This window comes from Rhynchophorus ferrugineus, unplaced genomic scaffold, assembly GCF_030347505.1.
Source record: "Rhynchophorus ferrugineus isolate W39M unplaced genomic scaffold, kcgeb_rfMv2 rfM11, whole genome shotgun sequence".
NCBI classification, from domain to species: domain Eukaryota; kingdom Metazoa; phylum Arthropoda; class Insecta; order Coleoptera; family Curculionidae; genus Rhynchophorus; species Rhynchophorus ferrugineus.
Genome location: NW_027472590.1, coordinates 18517670 through 18541613, shown reverse-complemented (window position 1 = coordinate 18541613; position 23944 = coordinate 18517670). Strand labels below are relative to the sequence as shown.

The window sequence follows — 23944 nt, the reverse complement described above, 5'->3', positions numbered from 1 at the left end:
GATAATATTGAGATAACGATTGGTAATAATTTCAAACAGTCGAACCTTGTATTGTGTGTTTCTTCCCGGTTTTAAGAAAGGAGCTCTCATTCCTACCACTTCGCTTTTGGAAACGTTTGCGAAATGTTTCAAAATTTCCCTCATTCCCACCATTTCACCAACCCATTCTTCATAGCCTTTATCTTGTAAACCTGATTGAAGTCTGAAATATATCAATTTATGGTATTTAGCAACTAGTTACGCCTATTATCTAATTATTGTTTCTTACGAAATGGTTTCGGTTCCTATTTCATGACCTTCACTTGCTAATCTTTGGATCATATGATAGTTACTGTACTCGTGTGATATGAAGAAAGTGCCTTTGATAGCACACCCATTTGGATTCTTCCTTTTGCCGTTCAGCACTTTCCGGTAATGATCGTAATTGTTTAAGTTGACTGCCCCGTCGAATGTCAGAATAATCATTTGGGGGGTCTGTAAATGTTTACTTAATTTTAAAAAATATGCTATCATGTAGATAAACGAAATTACATTTTCAGGCTCTAAACCTCCAGGAATTATGGTGCCATCTCGGGAACAGAAACAGTATGGTAGTTGACATTCGGCAGGATTGCATTTTTCTGCTAAATCAGTGGGAGATTCTGTGATTGGTGCTGGTGCTGAAAAAGTTCATTATAGCATACAATTCATCCTGCGTTAACATACATATTCGCAATGAATTATTTTTTATTACATACTTGTAGCGATGGGTCCACATCTGGCTTCATTTTTAAAGGTACAGAACTTGCTTATGTCATCAAAGAACAGACCGGAAGGGCATCTGTTTAAGTAGGGATATCCATCAACGCACTGTAAAGTAAAAAGGTATGTTAGTGAATATATGGATCTAGTTAAAAGAAATCCATTATTTTTCTAATAGACAAATTTAATAAAGTCAAATGAGTTTACATTAGGTGGTGTTAGAATTTTGGATTTCGTACAAAAAAAAACTATTTGACAGTTTTGTGAAAGGTTGACTAGGTTTTGTCGTCAAAATGGGCAATAATAAAGAGAAATTATGCTATACGGCCTTTCTTCAATAAACATAAAAACTCGTGCTTAGCGGCTGCAAATGTGAATAGATATTTTGTGTAAGAAGAGTTTTTTGATTCTGCTGGTTTGTTCTATGGTAATTTCGATGTCAAATATGTACTAGGCTCTAAAAGGCTACTTGCCGAGTTTGTGGATGAAATCATGGAAATGTCCGAGTTTAGCCGTCATATAAACACGGCTTCTATTACTTAGAAGCTAAACATTGCTAAAAAACACTTGGAAAAGTTGAATACAAAAAGAAGCTGGATATATGTATGGGATCCACACGATTTAAACCAAAAAAACCCAACAGAATCGACCTATTTCTGAAGCGAATGGTGATGACAAGTTGTTTGATAACCAAAAAGGTTTTAATATGCATTTTGTGGAATTCTCAAGGAATTATATAATATTGTAGCTGCTTCATTACGAGCAAACTCTTCATTCGAACCAGTATTGTGAACAATCTGAATGAAGCAGTCGCTCAACAGTGGTCAACTTTAGCCACTAGGACAAATATTATGTTTCATCAAGACAAGGTCATGACACATACATCGATGGTGACTCATCAGAAACTCCGGGAGCTTGGCTGAAAAGTTATTATGCATCCACGTAACAGTCCGGACCTGGCACCAAGTTACTATTACGTGATCCTGTTCATGGCGAATATTTTGCTAGTGAAAAATACGCCACAAGAAAGGCTTGTGAATATCTACTCACTTAGTTTTTTGACAATAACCGTTGTGAGACAGGTATTATCATGATAACGCTCGGCCACATGTTGCAAGAGTTGCGAACGAGTCTAAGACTAAAGGATGCTGCCAATGACTGGATTGCTGCCAAACCAATTTCGTACTTTCTACACTATAATGACATATTGGCAGCAATATGGGAAATTGTAGAAGATGTTCAAAAATATTTTGATTAATATTTTTTAATATTGCTTAATCGAATTTGGTACATAGCAGAATGCATATAAGCACCTTATATAACAATTATATATCAATTATTTAAATATTAAGCTTTACATAGAAACTGGTAAGTTGGAATGATAATGATTATAATAGTACTATAAAGTACCTAAGCCTACTAAACCTTGAACTTTTAAGTTGATTTAATATTCTATCTATTGTAAGAACATCAGCCACATACTAATTTAATTTCTTAGAAAGGAACTATTTATGGCTTTGTGATGAGACCATTAATTGTTTAGATTACCTGGTCGCATATCAAGAATATTTTAAGTTCGTTTGAAATGAAATTATTGGAATTTGACATCGAATTACCTTATATGGTTATTATTATATGAACTCTATTATATGAATCTTCTCATATAGTAATTATTAGAGATAAACATAATTAATTACCTGGTAAAATCGGCGACAAGTGACTGGGTCTGCAAAATTTCCTGTACCCGTTGCGGAAGGACATTGAAATTCCTCGTTTTTTCCTTCACTGATAACTGTAAAGAACCTATAGATAAAAACCAGGTAGAAAATAGCTTTCTAACCAGAAATTGTTTCTTAAACTTTGATCTGACCACAATCTACCGTGAGCATAAGTTCTTTTTGACTTTATAAATATGTGTACGATTAAAATATATTTCGTAAATATATATCACGAGCATGCTATTTCTGTAGTTTATTGAATCGACAAGGTTAAGTTATATAATTATTGGTGTTACAATGTTAAACTAATTAGTTTATATTTAATTATTGGGAGTACAAATTAGTTCGTCTAGCTTAAAACATTTCGTTCCGATTAATCCGACTTATCAGGTGGCATATGGCTACTAAGTCGGAAGATTGCTTTGTCTTATACACGAAACATCACAATTTTTTCATCTTAATATGATATTAGATGTGGCCTAGGCTAATCATGTTATTTTGCTTGAAATAAGAAATTATTTAGAAGGAATAATGTCCTGTATATAACACAGCTCCCGATATGTTCCTTGTATTTGTTCTCTCAAACGTTTAAAATACAAGACAAGTAATGCCTACTTAAAAAAATTCTTTAAATTAAATAAACATTTTCTGAAATGAGAGAAAGCTAAGAAACAACAATGTTTTTATTTTGAATGTTAATATCATATGATTTTATTTCATATAATAGTATTTATTTTCCTGTATTCGGTTACATGTTGCTCTGGATCGATCAGATTAAAAGGAATAGAGTGAAAGATTATATTTATGGATATTCAACATTTTTGTTGTCCTTGAAGACATACATTTTGTCTGATTTACGACTCTAGAATACGCAATTTATGCATGAAGCTGCAAAAGGGAATGCAAAATTCTAAATATAATCGATGAGTTTTTTTGATCCCATAATATGTTTTAGTATTTCAACAATACTCTTTTATGTATTTCTGCAATGTCTTGTAGCATGAATTGTTACAACTTTCGATAACGTATTGTCCCTACGATAAATTTCCTACACTGGTATTTGACTGGACCTTTGATTGTATCTGACGTCAACTTTTTTCTTGGAACAATGACATTTAAATATTCTCTGGTCTTTGGTTAGCATGAATAACAATATTGTATGTATCAGACAATAAATACATAATAACCAGCAGATATTCGAAAGCGATGTTGCGTCAAAATTTAAACAAATAGTTGAAGACCTTCTGGAATATTTCGTTTTTGGATAAACAAATGCTTATAATTTTATTTATATGGATTTTACAAGGGCAGTTTGGTAAGTTAATAACTTTTACTCGCGCAGTAACTTTAAATGCATCGCTGCTGCCTTCAACTGCAATCTATTAATAGATTACTGTGAAATTTCGAAAAAAGCATTGTTTCATCAAAACAATGCACGAATGCACACTTGTTATCCTATGCGGCATATTCTTCAAATTTAGGTCCCTGTGACTATTTCCTGTTTCTAAACCTGCAAGAATGACTGGGTGGTAAGAAATTTGGGTCAAATGAAGAGGTCATTATTGAAAAACATATTAATTTTGTGAAAAAGTTATTATTTGCAAGGAATAAACCATTGGAATGTTTAAAAAAAACACTTTCTTGCCGAAAAATATCTTTAATTGAAAAAATGGCTGACTGAATCAAAATGCTATCGTATGTTAATTAAAATGTGTAACAAAAAATAACTTGCGGGCTATAGATAACTAGCAATATTTTAAATTGATTAAGAATTTGTAGTAGTTTTCATTTTATTAAATAAGCGATATAAACAATCTGAATGAGTATACACTATATATGCTTGTTGTGAATTCAAAATAATATAACGGCCTATAAGACGGGAGTAGAATAATAATTGTGTTACGGTAACAGCTTAATTATCATGTACTCAATAAGATACACATTAGTGAATCAAACCTTGATGACAAAAATCATATTTTAAAATATAAAGTTTATAAGTTCTCTGTTGTAATAATCATAGCATTCGAAAACTTCGATCTGACCTTGTTATGCGTCAGTATTATTGCAAGAATTTCGATAAAAAAGCATAACTATATTATTTAGACAAACACAATTCTGAAACATGTCAAAATTTTGTAGCAACAAGAAAAAGTTTTATTTACGAAATATATCGATATTTCTGCATTATTTTAACTCAGATCGTGAAACTAATATGTAATTGGCAATTTAAAAAAATACGTGTAACCTTAAATGGACTTCAAAAAATTTCAATTAAATGTCTATTGAAAAGCTGTTAACCTCGTTATAATTGCCTTTATTGACTGTTTAATAATTAAAAATAACTATTGTTAATGTCAGATAGATTGATCCTGATTAGCTTTCAACGTTCGACGTTGTACTCTAATCATATTTTACTTTATATTCTTTAAAAGGACATTTATTGAGAAAAAAGGGTACAATATATATTAATTATTAGTCATTGTCATCATTTTCTACAACTATTTCTCATCTTTCTAAAAAAATAACAATGTTGGTTTGGAATCGATGCATTTGCGCATGGACTGCGCTTCATGGACAGCGTTACCAGATAAACAGAACCATGTTGCATCGATCTTAGCGAGTTTTAATTAGAGGACTGTATGCCTAGTGAGTAGGCTGTATGGGGCAGAATTTCCCATTCGAGCTATAACAGTGTGTCTTCACGACTTTCGCAACGTGTGGTCGCACTTTGTGATAGAAGTTACTCGCTGTTGTTGGTCTTTTTTGCAACAATACGTTATTAAATTTATTCGCCCAACTTCATTCATTTTTACTGTAAACTTCTAGAAGTAATGACTATACAAAGAAAAACAATTTTCTTTAAATTAAAAAAAAATCCAAAAAGAGAGAAAACTAAGAAACAATATGTAATCATTGTCGAACGTTGAACAACCAGAGAAGTTTGATATATGTTTTTATTTTGAATATTGATAGTATATAGTTTTATTTCATATAGTAGTATTTATTTTGCTGTACACCTGCTACATGTTGCTGTGGGTCAATCAGATTAAAAGGAAAAGAATTAAATAGGTAACAATTTCCAACAGGTCGGTTGAAAGGGCGGCAATAGTGAAACATATTACCGGCGGCTTTACCACAGGTAGACTGTCCCATCGGGAACCCCCCTAGGTACACTAGCCCTACATCATAGACATTTTCCTTTATAACTAGAAAAGGTTTATAGCTTGCCTCAAATCAATTTTTATGATTATATTCCAATTCAAGGTAATTTTAGTATACAACGTTTATCACACGTCGCTTCGAATTCACTTCATGATCCTAATTAGCCAATTGGATATCAAACCGGTTTATGACTACCATCACAGGCCTGTTTTGTCGTTTCGGCAAAATACAAAAACGTACCATATTTTTGTAATTTGCCGTTTTTATGGCCTCTCTTTTACGACAATTAGTATTCTTCCAAAAAAATACGATACTTTTCACTGCTGTGTCCACAGCAAAAGGTATCTCGCGTCCCAAAATGTTTACTTTTTTTCGGGTACCATAAATTAGTCTGCTTTTATTGTATATTCTTAACTTTAGAGTAAGTGGTTTTATTTATTTGTTTGTTATTTGCTTGTACATTAATGCAAGTACAATAGAACAGAAGTAACAAATTAATTTGTAAATTAAGATTGTACTACAAAATGTTTTAATTAATTGTTTTCACTATAAAAAGATAATATTAATTATATGCCTTTTAACTTATGTTATTGTTATTGTGGTCAGTTTCTATTCAATACATGGCTTAAAAGTTACTTAACAGATGAAGTTTTCTTTTATTGAACACAGAGGACATGTAAGCAAATGTATAGGTGTAATATATAGTGTAAATGTATAGCATGATAATTGCAAAGAGTGTTATATAAATCTGGAGAAGGATGTAAAATTACCAAATAATTTGATCTGATGTAGTGTAATGAACTTCATTTGACATAAATTATAACATAGTTGTGTAGGTTTGTAAACTCTTAAAAAAATCATACAAATAATGAAACCTATTAATAATAATTTTCATGTAAATCTAAAGAATGAATAAAATACTTTAAAAAGTTAAACCGATTTTAAAAAATAAATAAGCAACTCACTAAAATGTAAAAAATAATAAAAATTAGATTATTAATACACAAAAAACGTTTTAAAATAAAATATGTACATAATAATCGTTGTAATAACTAAATAAAAATAAACAAAACCGTATTTAACCTGTGTATTACTAGACATTTTTTATATTCTACTATATACACACAATTTAGCTTAATAGCTACCTATACCTATTAATCTATTTATAATATTATTTTAACGACTACCAACTGATCAGTTTGAAGAACTCCACGTGGGACCTGAACGCTCTAACCGCAACATCATAGGGGCACTTACCTGTAAAGTTAAATAGCAAACTGAACGGCTTTTAAACTGAACGGATTTGGTAAGCTAATCTTTACAAACTCCTCAAAAACCCCTGAAGGGTATAGCGGTTTAGTCCCTGCTTTCATCATCAGCTTATCTAAATAACCTCAGAGTATACAATTAGTTGTCTGTACGTCTTCAAAATATTTAAAGAATTATCATGTAACTCCTAACCGTTGAGGAGTTGTGTTTTCTATGTTACATCAGCTCAGCAATAACATTATACACAAATATCTGATTATTTTAGAATAAAAAATGTGAAAATATTGTACGTGCCTTTGAAATTTGAGGGTTTTCCTCGATTTCCCAGATTCTAGCATCAGATCCTGACTTTGCTCCAATGGGACCACATCGAAAATACCCACTTTCAAATAAAAAAAGATAATTTTTAAAATCGGTCCACAATTGACGGAAAAATCGGTGAACATACATAAAAAATATATAGTTGAACATAGAACGTCCTCGTTTTTTGAAGACGGTTAAAAAATTGTGGTAAAATAAAGGTTTCATACGATTTTAAACCTCTTATTCCATTATTTAACACATGTCCCTGATTTGCATATAATTTTAGATGAAACTAAGACGTATTTCGTTCGTTTTCGTATAATTGATTGCCAATTTCCTAGACTTTCGTTTCGCTAAATCGTGACAGAAGTTTCTATTGTGTTAATAAAATTCAAATTCGTGTCTAAGATGGAAGTTTGGAAACGTTCGGACAGGAAACATAAATAAACGAAAGTGAAACAGCCTATTCCCATATCATCACAAAATTACTTTCTATTTTAGCCTCAATTGCGGCACTATAATAAATAGCGTTGTTTTTCTTCATGAACTAGTTTATTTCCATCTAGTTTTGAAGATGCCATATGCCTATTTATCTTTTATGTACGTCTAAAATATTTGTCAGGATTTTGTCAGACATTTATTACAAAGTGCTAAAAATACTGTTAAAATCACAACCAACATGTTTATTGTTAGATGAACTTAGTTAAAACTATTTATGAGAAACTAAGAAGATAATATAAACCTACGCATATTAAACATTGGTATTGAAATAACAAATTCACAGTGTACAGTGTAAAACTGATTTCTACAAATAACATTGACTTTTGTGTTGTTAATTTAAGCTTTCACCTTTAATACTGCTTTTAATATGAGGCATATTTGTTCCAACACCACTTACTATCTTCTTTAAATTACTAACAAACATCTTATATTAGGTTGTTCAGTTTTCCTCAACCCACATTCTATCGATTATTTAAGGGCGTATTCTAGTTTAGAAAAACAAAAAAACTTTATTTTTTCACATTTTCAAATCTTAACCCTAAAGAACGTGCCATTAAGGGGATTATTCATTAAAAAAAAATAAATTACTTTCCCATATATAGCCGTTTTAGTAACGCAGCATTCAAAAGCGAAATTTCGAAATTGTTTTTCTTGAAACTACTTTTTTCTAGATGCTTGACATGATATTTACAATTTGGCGTGAGCATTCTCTAGCCACTGCCTCCATATTGTAGTGGTTTGAGCGTTCAGCTCACATGCGGAGGTCGCGGGTTCGATTCCCGGCGAACTTTTTGTTGTTGCTCTAGTTTGGTTAAAATATTTGTCAAATCACGTAGGTTAGGTAGCGGACCCCGGGACCTGGAGCGCTCCTTATTTTCAATCATTGTTTCTTTATTCCTATTTATTCTCATACGGGCTGCACCTTTACATGGCCTACCCATTGTAATACATAATAAAATATCTGCGTAATTTATTGAGTAAATATCTAACACTAAAAGGAAAAACAAAATATTTTTAACAGGAAAATTAAACCGACTTCAAAAAATAAATAAGGAACTCACTAAAAATTAAAAAATAATCACTTAGTTTTTTAACCAAAAAAAATATTTTACAATAAAATATGTACATAATAATCGTTATAATAACTGTTTGGATTCAAATAATATTGTAAATACATAAATAGGTTTATATAGGTATTAGGCTAAATTGTGTGTATATAGTAGAATATAAAATACGTGTAGTAAATATGTCAAATTAGGTTTCTATTATTTTTATTTAGTTATTACAACGATTACTATCTACATATTTTATTTTAAAATGTTTTTTTGTGTTAAAAATCTACGTTTGATTATTTTTTAATTTTTAGTGAGTTCCTTATTAATTTTTTGTTAAAAATATTTTACTGAAGTTGGATTCGCATCTTAAGTATCATTGCTGAAAGGCCAATAGTCAGATTGGACATTTTTTAAAATTTATTTAATATTCAAATGCTAAATAGCATTTATATTATATTGCTACTATTATGTATATATTTTTATAAAGAAAACATTTTTAATTAAATTATATTTTTTAAATATCCCGCTAAAAAAAAATCTGTCTTAAGACGCTCTCTGTAGTTCTGAAGCGAATAGTTTAGATACAACTTCTCATATGTAAGATGGCCGTTCTATATCTGACTATTCTAGGAATGAAGTTATGACAGTGTTGAATATATAACCATAGCATGGGCCATTATTGCAGCGGTTACCATGGAAATGGCGGCACTCTGATATATATATGTCAGTTGAATTTTATATATTAAATAAAAATTAAAAATGCCTTTTGAATAGGAATCCTCAATCTCCGTTTTTAGTTGATGTCTACCGCTAGGAAGGAGTAATTAGTCCAAATTTCAAATCAATCGGCTGTATAGTTTCAGATATTTCTTGATTATAGAATTTGCTATATATATGACGTATATTTAATCTATAATACATTAGATTAAATTGATAGTTTTTCTTGAAGTTGGTATATCGTCAAAGTAAATAATGTTTAGGTGAGATTGATGATTAGGCCTGTATACTAGTTAACTAATTGGATTGGATTTAATCCATTATCAATTGTGTCATTAATAACCTGGGTAATTTGAAAAATCTTTATTTTTGTATATTTCTTTTTTGTATAGATGTAGATAATTTTTATCTCTATCTATAAGATATAATAGTATCTATAAGTTAACTTTGTATTGTATCTTGTATACGACAAGGTAATATTACTGATTTTAATTACAATGTAAATTATTTTTAGTAGGCATTAATCAGTACCAGTAGTTGTATAGCTGAAGTCATATTTATGTCAATATGATTCAACATTCAAGCACTAAATATAAAGTGAGAGTATCGGAATAATATTAGGCGTATATTTCGAGTAATTAAAAGGAGTCTAGTTTTTTTAAGAAGAATGAACATAGCTAGTATGAATCATTATAAGTAGGCCAATGCAATAATTCGGTGAATGATTCAGGTTATTTTTCATTTTAGAACATTTAAGTACAACTTATTTAAACTATTTTAACAAAAGCTTTTATATCCATGTATTTTAATATTCTTATAGCTACTAAATATTTTAAAATATTTGTATAAAATTCTTGATGTAGCGACGAAGCACTCGCAGGTAAGCACAACAGGAAATATCTCAGTAATTATTGAAGTTCTGCATGGCACGTGGCATCATCTTGTTGAAACCACATGTGGAGATCAGTGTCATCCAATTTAGTTATAGTCTATTCAATAAAACAGCCAGTCACGTCATCAAAATTTATAACGTCACCACGTCGCAACGTTGCCGCATTAACTTTGAATCGTGGTTTACAGCTCTCACCGGTTTGATTATCTCGAATTAGTACGACTAATGTTTTGAAGAATTTTGTAAATATTGGACAACAAACAGTACACAAATCGAATTTTACAGATTGATTCGGTTGATGTTCCGACGCACTAGACAGTATTCTGTCTCTTTTTAACTAGGGTAAAATAGGAAGGAAAAATCCGCTCCGAGTTTAAAATTAATTTCACATTTTTTAAACTGCATTTAGTAGAACATTTGAGGTTATCTATGATATGTATTGGCCGTTTTATTAGGAATGACTATAGAAAGAGTTTGGGATAATAATCATCAATAACAGGGACTGTTTGACCCCTCTCATTTTCAAAGAATTGAGGTTCAATAATGTCTAGATCTCCAAATCCGCAACAAACATTTACACGTTGTGAAACATGTAGATTTTCTGAATCATAATGTATGTATGTAACACATGGGTTGAAAAGTCTAGGGCGTAACGAAGAAAACGCGTTCTTTGTTCAAAATTGGCTGTATTCGTCAACGTAATCTCCATCAATTACCGATGAGCATTTTTTGATGCGAACAGCCAGTTAGTCGCTAGGAACCAAATCTGGCGAATACACTACATATAGGAGCAATTCGATGTTCAATTCATTTAGTTTTGCCATTGTTTTGATTGACACGATGCGTTGTCGTGATGAAACAAAAATATTTCTTTGCCTTATTCGTAATAATATTATAATGCAATATAATATTCATTGTTGATAGTATATCGAGGTTCACAAGTTGCTGTTCATTCAGATGACGATCGTTTCGATTCCAGAGTGAAGTGATGGATGCACATTTCATCCATTGTCACATGTCAATGCAAAAATTCTGGTTTGTTACGTTTAAACATGACCAAACACAGCTCGGAATCATTAACACATTCTTGTTTTTGGTCAACAGTGGGCAAACACGACACCCACTTTGACCAGAGTTATCTCATAGTGATATGCTCATGCAATACAAAACCAACTCGTTCTTTTAATATTTTTACGATGTTAGCTAACTTACGCAACTTCACTTTTCGACCATTCAAAACGATTTTGTGGACTTTTTTGATGTTTTCTGGTGTTACCATCTCATTTGGATGCCCACTGCGTTCTGCATCGCCCGTGCCACTACGACCACGTTTGAAGTCAGCAAACCAACGTATTATTGTTCTTTATGATGAAGCGGAGTCCTTATAACACTTTTCAAGCCATTGCTTTGCTTGAACGGTATTTTTGCCCATTAAGAAGTAATGTAAGATGAAAACATGAACTTGTTTTTGATTTAGTGATTAGAGTTACTTTTAGCAGATTAACCCACAAACTTATAAGTAGAATATCATGAAATTTTTGAACAGTTTTCTTTTAAAGGTTGAAACTAAAGCTAACTGAAAAGCGTTGAACGTAACAAAACTAGCACCATCTGAGTAATGTAAAACATTACTTCATAAACTGTTGGGTAATATAGGGTTTAAATAGGGTAAATATAAACCACGAAGAGGTCCAATGAAACTACCAGACATTGTTTTGAAAAGAATACATTTTTAGAAGATATAATAAAATCAAGGAAGACTTATTATTTTAATTTGTATATCTAGATGAATCAGGGATATTTCAGAAAGGGACCAATATACCCAATAGTCATGAGAAGATGATAATAAATATAGTCTTAAGACAATAGAAGTTGGAAAAAAGTAAACAATAGAATAACAATTGATTAGGTTTTATTAGTCATCAAATTTAATAATAATTCATTGCTGATATATTGTTCTTCATGCTGGCAACTCGAATGCTTAATAAAACCTTCGGTTTTAATGAACTCGATAGACACGTTGAAGAAGAAATGATGGAATCATGAGCAAATGTTAGATAGATTGGAAATTAACAGCTTAGCTATTCACTTGAATGAACATTTCTGAATATGATTTTGATCTGAATTCATTTTGATTCAATGTCGGCAATTTTCAATATAAAGTGATGAGAGTGGAAGCAACTAAAGGTGAATATATAATTAATATACAATAGCTGTAGGAATTCTTATTGTAGAGTATGAAAATTAGGTTTGGTTTGCTTAAAAAGCATGGTTTGGTACATGAGCGTCTGGTTAAAATGTATGAGGTGAGAAATAATACTAAGTTTTTTGGAGATATGGAAATATATTAGGGAGAATCTAGTTGATTAATTCTAGTTTTATCAAGAGATGTGTATAGCTATACACGTACAGTTGGAAACAAGAACTAAACGTAAAAGGTAAGTATGCTCTTTAATAATAGTAAAATATAATAAGACTTAGAAATACAATTGTTAATTAGGTGGATTGGACCTTCAGTGGATATAACTACATAAAAAACGAACCAAGAACTCAAGCTTATAACTAATAGGTGATGTGGCAAAGAGATCAATGTAAGTATATTAAAACAACCCTAATCTACAAACTAATATGTTATAACTGAATAATTAATTGTAATTTTAAGTCATCGATAATATATGCAGTAGATGGCAGTAGCATATTGTTAAAATAAATTATACTTGATAACAGTTCTGTTTCATAATTTTATTTAGATTAGAATTTTGTTGTATGTCAAAGTCAAAATGAACTAAACCTCAGAGTTTATGCAACGTTTTAACGTCATCAATTCAGACGACGTGAGTTCATTGTTCTATTGAACGGACTATAGCTTTTTTAGTATAACGAACTAATATAACGAACATCATGGTTGTTTATTTTTTATCAGAACTCTGTCGCCCATGCTTTTAGGAGCGATGTAAGTTATTTTAATTATTTGATAAACGAATTTAACACTAACATATAACGCAATATGATACACGTACAGTATATTGTTACAGGGATAATTAATTATACCTTATTATATCCTTCTTGTGGGGAATAGTTAGAAAGCATATCATGATAATTCAATATAAATAATGTAATCTGTAAGTTATGTAAGCCTGCCCGGGCCTATATACATTCTCGATGCGAGTGTTGCTCAGTTTCCGTTAGGCGCCTAAAGATAGCACCACACGTTACCAGAGTCGCCCGAAGCGAATATATTGGGCCGAGATCAGCGCGACTATGTTGCAATTTATCGATTGCTTGACATTTGGATTTTTTCGACGCAATTCATTAGAAAATACTGTTCTTATATTGTTAAATTTGTTTGCCGACCGGTATCGGTTATGTATATATAAAGGTGATTAATATGGTTTTGTGCATTCTGTTCTTGAAATATTCGGACAAGGTCACGTAGAGACGACTTTCCAAAAGTCTAATGATATTCAAATACGTTTAGATTGGTTGTTAATTAATATTTAATGATTCATTTCGGTTTCACTTAATTCGTTTTTACTGTGATGATATGGAATTGTTTTATTTATTATCCAATTCGATCGTTTCTCTTGAATTTGCCATTTGTGAACATTTCTCTTTTCATTTTAATATAAAACTACCATCTACTATGATGGGGTCATTATCAAACTACTATCATGGAGTGATGGAAGATGTAAACGATTGTTATTCAGGAATCATCATCAACCCATAGCTACTTGCTGAGCCTTCCAACCGAATTGTCGATTTCAGATTTCAAATCGTTCATTCACCTTTCATTCGAGACACCATTGTAGTCTGCGTCTCTCGATTTGTTTGTCAACTGGGCATTAATTGTCGCATATTAAAGGAATAACTTAATTTCTAATCCGAACTCAGTGACAAATACATTGGATTTTGTCTTAGATATTATATTTGTATATTATTGTTATATTATATTGATATTATATTATTTATGTGTGACTATAACATTGTCAAAGTCTCAGAGTTATACAGAAGTATCACAAAATATATGTATATGTAAGTTTAATTCACTAGAGGACCGAAGGTAAAAAGATGACAGATTTATGTTCTTTGTTTGAAGATTGGAAGTTTTTTTAAGACATCTTTTTATCAGTTTATATTTGTTTTTATTTACCATATTTGTAATATAATTTTAAAGAAAATATAATAGGAGTGTTATTTTCCAGGATATCAAGAGTCAAATAAAATTAATTTTCGTCCAAAGGATTCTGCTCTAACACAGAAACGCCGGTTTTAAAAGTAAACTATGATGAACCTCAGGAAACTTTTTATGATCTCCTACATCAAGCTTTCGAAGAGGAAGGTTTATTATATATATTTCAGATGCAAGATGCAAATCTTAATTGTAATTTTAATAGTAAGTTTTTATTAAACTCTATATCGATAATTGAACTGAAATACATAACATGTGTATATTCACAGATCGTTTCCCTTAACTTATTGAAAAGTAAACTATGACTACAAGTTAAATATTGGTATCAGCGGTTTCCTAGCCGACACTAGAATCTTCTAGAAGAATTAGAAGTACGTATATATACAATATATTTTGGAAATGGAGAAGGAAGCTAAGGAACTAACTAAGGAGCTAAACTGAAAGGTTTGAAAACTGGAAATTATATCACATGTTTTCTCAGCAGATGCTTTTGAAACAGACAAATTTGTGTCTTCAATGTAATGCTGATAAGGATCAGATAGTATAACACCAAAAAACTAAGTGTATATGCAAGTAACATTGCAAGAAGAATTAAGATATTGTGTTAGCAAACGGTGATTTTTTAATTAATGTTATAGATAATAATAATTAATGTTGCTTGTTGTAGTGAACATGAAAATATAGAATTGCAAAGTACAAAAATGAAAAATGTTGCATGTTTTCATAAAATTGGATAGTGTCCATTTAGGTAAAAAAATATATAACAAAAGGAGATCTCGTGATCAAAATTATATCACATGTAATTACTATATTCAGTACATTCAAATGTGTTATTTTAAATATATTTTGGAAAAAAAGATTTTTAATTTATAGGTATAAAAACTATATAGGTTATAATTATGGTATAGATTTATATATTATATATGTATAGCTATAGTGTAGGTATATTAGTTATAGTATAGTTTTTAAGGTAAAAAACTTATAATATCTAAGGCAATACCAATGTTTAATTAGAAAATAAGTTATCAATTGTGTTTTTCACTTTCTAAATATTTAATTTCCCCCTGTAGTAAATAAATTCGCTTGACGCACCCTCAGATAGTTTAGAAAACTTGGTTAAAACTTTATACATTCTATCTATTCTATTTAACGTTCTATGTCTGGCTGTTCTATGAGAAGTATTGGCAATATAGCAGTTTGAAAGAGACAAATTTTAGTTTTGATTGTTATTCAATAAAATTAACAATTACATAACGATTAATTTAAATAACTGCAAAAACCAAATAGCAATATTTTTAAAAGTATAGATATATTGAGCCTGGGGAAACGCCAATGCCAAAAGGCTACCGCTGGACGAGGACTGCTAGAGAAACATCTTTGATCTAATCTGTTATTGCTTACTTTTTTGTAGTATATGAGCAATACATCTTATTGCTAATTTGGTGAATCTTCTTATTTACATTAGTCAAGATGTATTCATTCTGAGGAATAGCACGTTGTGAGTTCATTTATTAAGAACAAAACTAGTTTACAACTTTATACATGGTAGATCGTATCCTAAGTTTGTCTAATTTGAGGTGATATCGAGCTATTCATTGTTATTTCATAGAATATCTTAGAATAGTACTTTTTCTATTTAACTTGAAAGGTGTTACTGCTGGATACTTAAGTACAACGGTTGCAGTACAATAACATGAATATACACAATTGAATGGAAAAAAGGATCTTGTTTCAATAACTTGTTTCAATTAATTCCACATTATTTGAGTTTTCATTTTCGTTTTTTAGTATTCAAGCACTACCAATAAAGACGAGAAAAATATTGATATCAGTTGGACTTCTTTATAATTTTTCACAGAAAAGCTTTCACTATAGAAAATTATCGCAAACTTAATTCACAGTCTTTATATAACAAATAATTTTTTGTGATGTAACATAAATTAATGAAAGCACATATCTGTTAGATCTGCATTACTTTCTGGACGTTTTAGTCACGATATTCGTGAAGGTCGTCTGTTAATATCCTCGATTTGAGAGAAATGGTATAGTTTGTATACCTATGTGCACGATTAAAATATTTTTAAGCATTGACCTGGAACTTATACATATGTATAATGTCTAGACTCCACGACCACATTCAGCGCCTTAATTTGTCAGTAAAAAATAATTTCTTACAAGAAAATGATATTTAAAAACACTTATGCAAATTTTAGTACCAATCAGTTGATTGATCATATATATTAGCAAAAAATATTCCAAAACAACATTTTATATATCTGAATTTTAGTTTATTGATACAATAATAATAACAGGAATTAGAAATGATTTTTTAAAAATACATTCAAAGTTTAGACCTTTAAAAATATGTTTTCATGGAGAACTTTCAAAATTTAAATTATACTTTTGACTTTTGTGACTGACTAAACAGGTTGATTCTGAGAATATCATTCATGAAGAAGTACTGACAGAAATTAAGCCGATATATGTAAGTTTGTTGTCAGGTGATTTATTATAAAGATGTTTGGGTTTACTTAAACACTATTAAGGACAATTGATATTTAAGATATTTAAGCGAAATTTGTATATGAAATAGAAACAGAAGAATAGAAGCGAAAGCACAATTATGAAGATATTATAATGTAATGCCGACTGGCGAGTGACCAACTTTAGAAATCATTCCAGAAGACATCCGGTCTTACCCAGCCTGGTTACTGGCATGACTGGGATCATTTTCCTTGTCGGATTTTACACTCTTGCCTAGAACATTCAAAAATATTAAACAATTACAAACTTAAATTTACGACCATGCCCCAGCAGGATTCGAACCCGCGGCTATCGCAACAGTAGCTATCTACAACTACAACTACAACTATCCCATCGCCTTTACCCTTGCGCCACCAAGCCGGCGATATATATTTTGATATCTACCTTGGTACCTTGAGATAAATTTTGACACAAATCTACGTTGGATGGAGCATATTAAGAAGAAAAGGAAAGAACTCGAATTAGAATATAAAAATGTATTAGTTATATGGAAGAAAATCTGAATTATGAGTAGACAATACGTTACTGCTGTACAAGCGGATACTAAAACCTATTTGGACCTACGGAATTCAGTTATGGGGATATTCTGCAAGAAATAACAATATAATAAAAGTATTTCAAATAATGTCCTGAGAAGTATTGTCAGTGTACTCAGCTACTACAAAAACTATTATTTACACCGACACCTTCAGATTTAAACTGTCATAGTGGAAATTAAGGCATAGTATTAGATTTAGACTGATAGTTATTGAGATAGTCCTAGATATATAGTAAATGTTAGTGGTATTAACTTCTAGTTCATTTCAGGTCTCTTTAGTAAATGCATTTCCTAACAAAAAGCACTAACCGAATATTGGAAGTAATAAACAATGAGGCAAAGAATATTAACATGTATAAATAAAATAGCTTCATAAAATTTTAATTCCTCATTTGTTGGTGTGTTATTAGTTTCTTATTGGAGCATAAGGCAAAGTAGAAATCAGTGGATTCACGAAAGTTATGGAAGGTAAATGAAAGAAGATGAGCTACTAGCAAGGGTGAGATTCCAGATTTACATAAAATACATAATACGTTAGCTTAAAATAAATACATCTACTGAAAGCTTAAGAGTTACATATATTATTTTAAAGATTGAAGAATGGAATAAATAAACAAAGAACGATGCAATTTTAACTGAAAATTTAGGTAAATAAATTATGCTTTTAATCAGCCTGATGTGTTTTTTATTTTTAAATATATATTTTACGTGACAAATATGGATAAAAGATAAACATTAAAACATATTAAAGTGTTTAATGCAATATTTTAGTAATTATAGTGTAGTAAGATATCTAACTCTATGGCATTTTATTCTTTAAAACTTAGAATTATTTTAACTATTTACATTAGAGATCTATGTTTTAAAAAGTCAATAGTTTATATAATGATCGTAAATACATTCCTTTAATAGTAAAAGATTCCAAATTAAAAAAAATAAATTACCTAATTGTTTTCGTTATAGTTTTAATGTATATGCCATAGTATAATATCAATTTCAAAATTGTTTTTGTTCATATATTTTATCTTTTAATATACAAACATTTATTACTGCATTTATTACTTCATATTTATGTATATAACATTAAGGTAGAGAAATATTATATATACTTATATTTGATGGTCTGAAATTGTTATTATATTTCTGACAATAATCTTACTTATGATCTCTTATGAGTCTTGTTATTATGAGTTATTCAATGGTGTAGTAATTTAAACTGACCAATACTTTGTTGACTATTGAAACTTAATGGAAACTAGATTTCATTAAATGCAATTTAAAAAGATTAGTGACAGTTAGTTCTTGAAATAGTTATTATATATATTTTAATATATTTTAATATACAGGCATATATAATACTTTATTAAATATTATATGTCAAAATATATTTCTAATCTTTGTTAAAAATATTGTCAAAACAAATTTTAGTAATCTCTTCACTCTATTATGTGAGTAACATGAATAAACTTAATATATCTTGGCTGAATTTCGATCGCTAGGCGATTCTAGTAATATATTAATAAATAAATAAAAATATATCCAGAATAATAGGTATATGTTTAAAATCAAAATTGAAAAATACCAACAAGAAATTTTTCTTTAATGAAAATGTAATATGCTCGAAACGCGACTGTTTTTTTAGTAAAAATAATTACAGATGGCTCTACGTATTCGGCTTCGTGTTTACACACGCATTCTTCCGTTGCCTCGGTGGTCGAGAAAGTTTTTTCAAATATGGAAACGAAAAAGAAACTCAAACTTGTCCCTTGTTCCCTTTACGAAACGATTTGACGTTCGAAAATTATTCCAAGGCTCAACTCAAGTCGGCTCTTCAGATTTTACGAGGTTGTCGTTTTTTCCGTTGACTAATTACTTATTCGCAACTAATTATTATTGAAATGATTTGTTGCCTTGAATGCGTGCTAAAATTATACTCATGCCGTGGATGAAAGTTGTCGAGAGGTTGTGCAGATGTTTCTATGAAACTATAAAAATCTCTTTTTGGGTTTTCTTTTTTTTAAATTTTATTTTAATCTTGTTCGTTATAAAACGTCATTATACATTTTTTGTCTACGTAGGAATAGTGCCTTTTATTTATATGAAATTGAATTGTGTCAAAAATATATCTGGTATTAAATTATTAGTAATGTATGTATTTTATTTTAATTAGTAACATTTATTGGTGAAAATGCAAAGTGTCAATGTAAAATATTAAACAACTTAACCTATATAACCTTATTAAGTTATTTACTACATGAAACGCTCAAAATTTCAAATCACTTTTGGATCAAACACTTTTAGAAACCTATGGTGATGCTATACCTTCACATATCTATTGTCAATTTTGGTTTCAACTATTTAAAAAGCGGTCATTTTAATATTAATGATAAATAAAGACCTAGAGGACGAAAAGCGAAACATTGATTTGTGACTTATTGGAAGGAAATTCAGCTTACATTCCACAAGGCGTTTCAGAAAACTTAGATTCTAGATGTTTATAATGGATGGGATGAATCCAAAAGAAAATGGTCACCCAACGAACTGATTCAAAAAGGCCATTGCCGAACTATTTTAATATAGCAGTCTTATTGCTGGCCAGGCAAGACAAGAAGGGTTTGATGTGGCTCATTGTAACTGACAATGAAATGTTGAAGCATCAAGACAAATTTAAATACAGAAAGAGGTCATGGGTTATTCTAGGAGAGATACTTACATTAATATCAAATCAGAAAACCCATGGCCACAAAGTTTGCTGTGCATATGGGGCTAATTTTAGGTATTGTGTATTACCAGCTTAGGATTACTTTGCTCCTCTTGCATGAGAAGGCTCGGCCACACGTTGAAAAAGATGTAAAAAATACAGTGTTGCAGCTCCAATTGGAACTTCTCTAACTTAAATTGCATTTTCGGCATAAAATAATTGCTAATTTTTCTCCTCAAGGGATTTTTTAAGTGAAAAATGATTAGTATACCCACGAGCATTTAATAGTTTAAAGTTTTCTATTGTTATATAGTTGTATTAATGTTCTTGTATTTATTTTTAGTGTATATTTCAGAAAATTCCTTTGCACTAGGTTAAATAAGATGAGTTCTTTTTTGCATAACTAAAAGAAGATTCATTGTTAAAATATAAATGTAGTATACAATGTTGAACTAAGCTTGTTTTGAAGTTGTAATATTTACCTATTTAAAAAAATGGATTTCCTGTCTGTAAATACTTCTCTTTAAACATTTTTGAGAAGGGAGCAACAACTTACAGCATTCCAATTTATCAGATTAGAAGGTAGTTACGGTGGATATGCTGGTGTTATATAGCGTGATTAATGTGGCCTTATTGGAAAAATTATATAATTTATATTATTAATATGGAAGAAAACATATGTTTATGCTATGTTAAATAGGATTTGAATAATAGTGTTGTTGGTAAAGTCGCTCCAAAAGCCGCCGTTTTTTTCGTTAAAGTAAATAATTTTTGCTTAATGGAAATAAATGTAATTTTGTTTTAGACTTTGCATGTTTTATATCTCGAATGTACCAAGTTATAGAGGTCTTTTCTAAAGCAACATATCACAAATGTCACACAAGTCAAAAATTACTTCCATCAAACTTTGATTTTATTGATCTTTCATCTTTTGTCAGCTTCATCTCTTTAAATTTGAGGTCAGTGAAAATGTTTTGTTTTCGTTCAAAACACGGAAGGTAAATATAATCTACATAGATTTGGTAGTGGAAGTTATTTTGATGAATTAATAAGAGGGATACTAATAAAACAAGACTTATTAAAAAAGAATTGACAATTAAATAGCACACTTACACCGTGTCAATTTACGGGTTTCAGAAGACATGTTATGAATAATGTTATTTGTCTATATATAGAATGAAGACAACCAGATAGGTGTGGACTACCTTGTATAGTTTCATCTTTTAGAAATATACTACTACAAATAGTACAAGATTGTTCCATATAAAATTAAATAAAGCTTAAATGACGCGAGAAAAAAGCTAGTCACCCTGTTACTTTTATATTTTATTCATCGCAGTAGCCTTTGTAAAGAATAATTATTTCTTCTTAACGGAATTATTTGTTTGCGACCAGTTTGTGATTCTGATTACGGAAAAATAACTTACCTTGAGACTGTTTTAAATTTTGATATAGAAAGGATAGCATAGCAATACCAAGAAATGTTGTTTCCATTATATCTTGGAAGCATTATATATATATATATATATATATATATATATATATATATATATATATATATAAAGTTTTGTGTTGCGTAAAAATGTTGTTATGTAAAAGTTGTATAAGAGATAATTATATCCAATATCAGATATTTCTTTAACACTATTTTTTGTCCATTTATATATATGGTACAGTAACAAATTTGAAAATACGTATTATTTAACAAAATCGTTAAAATAAAAAAATATTCTGGCACACATTGAGCGTAAAATATTAATTACTAGTTTAGTATATAAAAAACAAAATTGCTTAATCGTTTGTATCAAAAATATATATACTTCCACGTTAACCTGAAATCGAAAGTTCTGAATTCGAGACAGAACAAAAAAAAACCTACCGAATAATAATGAAGAATGAAACTGCTCGATGGCGTGAAATTGAATTCTCTGAATGATGTTAACGATTAGAGACGAACAATACAACTCACCCTTGTTAAAAACACTGAAAGTCACTAACGTAAAAACCGTCAAAAACCGCATTTTATCGAATTACCGCTTCTTTACGCTACATAAACTAATTTTTACTGGCTGACTAGCAGACAGAGTTACGCGGCAGGATTTCTGCCGTCGATTCTTGTTACTGCCGAAGGAGGTTGGACTTATGGTCGTCTTGTTGCCACTTTCTTTTTGTCGCTTCTTACCGGGGTCAAGTGAGAAGTACACATTTTACATTTTAATTCGTATGCCGTGAAGGTTTCGTGTGTTTCCTCGTACGCAATCCGGGTTTAAATATGACTAGCTGTTAGTTGACGTTCCTTAATTTTCAATCGAGTGAATGATCTCTGTATGGTGTACGGACGAAGGTTAAAATGGGGAGAATCAGATTTAAATACTGTAACGTGATGGTGAATGAAATAAAAGCAAATATTTTATTTATTTCTAGTTAAATATAAGGCATTCATAACAAACTAAAATATTGAGTAATACATATCTGTTAATCCCAATCACATCATAAATGACGTCGAATATATTGCCAATTGCAGTTTGTAAAAATCTAAAATTTGTTTTAAACTAGGAGTGGATCTTTCCTTCTCATCTTATCCTAGTTAAAATAAGATAAGATGCTGTGTGATGCGTCGGAACATTCGAAACAGTCTATAAAATGCTATTTTGACTGGTTATGGCGGGTCATGTTGCCAAATGTCTGCATATATCTTCAAGCACTAGTGTTAATAATAAGATTAGAAGTTAGATTGCCTAATCTGTTACTGCGAGCAGGCAAGAGATAATGGGTTCTCTTCTTGCTATTACAGTGTGTTAGAGAATTAATACAATTAAATGCTAAGTTACTAGGACTTTTATTGAAAATATTTTTAGTGCGTTGCAGCTGCACTGAATATTAATATTTACACTGTGGGTAAAATCTATAAAAAATTAACAATATAATGTTAGATTCGCCAAAGAGAAAGAGTTCACATGCGGAGCAGGTGCAGAATGAAGATCATCTTGATATTAGCTCTATCTCCGATGAAATTTATGGAAAAATGAGTTTTAAGTTTAGGGATATTTTAGAAAATTTTCAGAGAAAACTGTAAGTCCGTAAAGTATCTTAGAAATCTTAAAAATAAATTGTTTCTTGAGGAATATATATAATCCCTTCATATACTGTTTAGAAACATTGGATTTAAAATAATAGAATATTTAAAAATATATATCAAAAATTAAGGAAATTTCGTTATTTAATTTGCATATCTAGATGAAACATGGATATTTCAAACCAGAACATTAGGTCACTCATGGCAAGACGCTAATAAAAAAAGTGTGAAGACAACAATAGTTGATGGGAAAAGGTAAAAGTTAGATTGGCATTTAATTAAGTTTTGTTACTCACAACATTTTTTAATAATTTATTGCAAATATATCATTGTTTATGCTGGAAACTAGAATGGTTTTACTCCTGAAGACGATTTAGTGTTTGCCTAGTCGACTAGTATGGAGAAATAAACCATAACTTATAGAAGGAAATACTTGTAACAAAGGAAAAGAAGAAGGAATACAGTGATATCAAAATAACTCGATAAGGAAACATATGATGGAAACATAACAACAAATGAAAGAAGAAATAAACCTAAA

At 30.2% G+C, this 23944-nt stretch overlaps 1 protein-coding gene and 1 long non-coding RNA gene across 2 annotated transcripts in view; one reads left to right on the top strand and one right to left on the bottom strand.

Moving 5' to 3' along the window:
• The window catches only part of Cda4 (chitin deacetylase Cda4), a 29624-nt gene extending 7164 nt beyond the window's left edge, over positions 1–22460 (bottom strand). The window contains exons 1-6 of the mRNA XM_076417732.1: positions 22300–22460; positions 2439–2533; positions 738–849; positions 532–659; positions 269–474; positions 46–202 (exon numbers count right to left, since the gene is read on the bottom strand). Coding sequence (XP_076273847.1) covers positions 46–202; positions 269–474; positions 532–659; positions 738–849; positions 2439–2533; positions 22300–22351 — 750 coding nt within the window. The 5' untranslated portion in view covers positions 22352–22460. The remainder of the gene's footprint in view (positions 1–45; positions 203–268; positions 475–531; positions 660–737; positions 850–2438; positions 2534–22299) is intronic.
• LOC143204857 (uncharacterized) lies at positions 14862–15348 on the top strand. Its single transcript, XR_013007689.1, has 3 exons — positions 14862–14991; positions 15047–15161; positions 15215–15348. It is a non-coding gene; the product is annotated as an uncharacterized LOC143204857 (long non-coding RNA).
• Positions 22461–23944: the final 1484 nt, after the last annotated feature.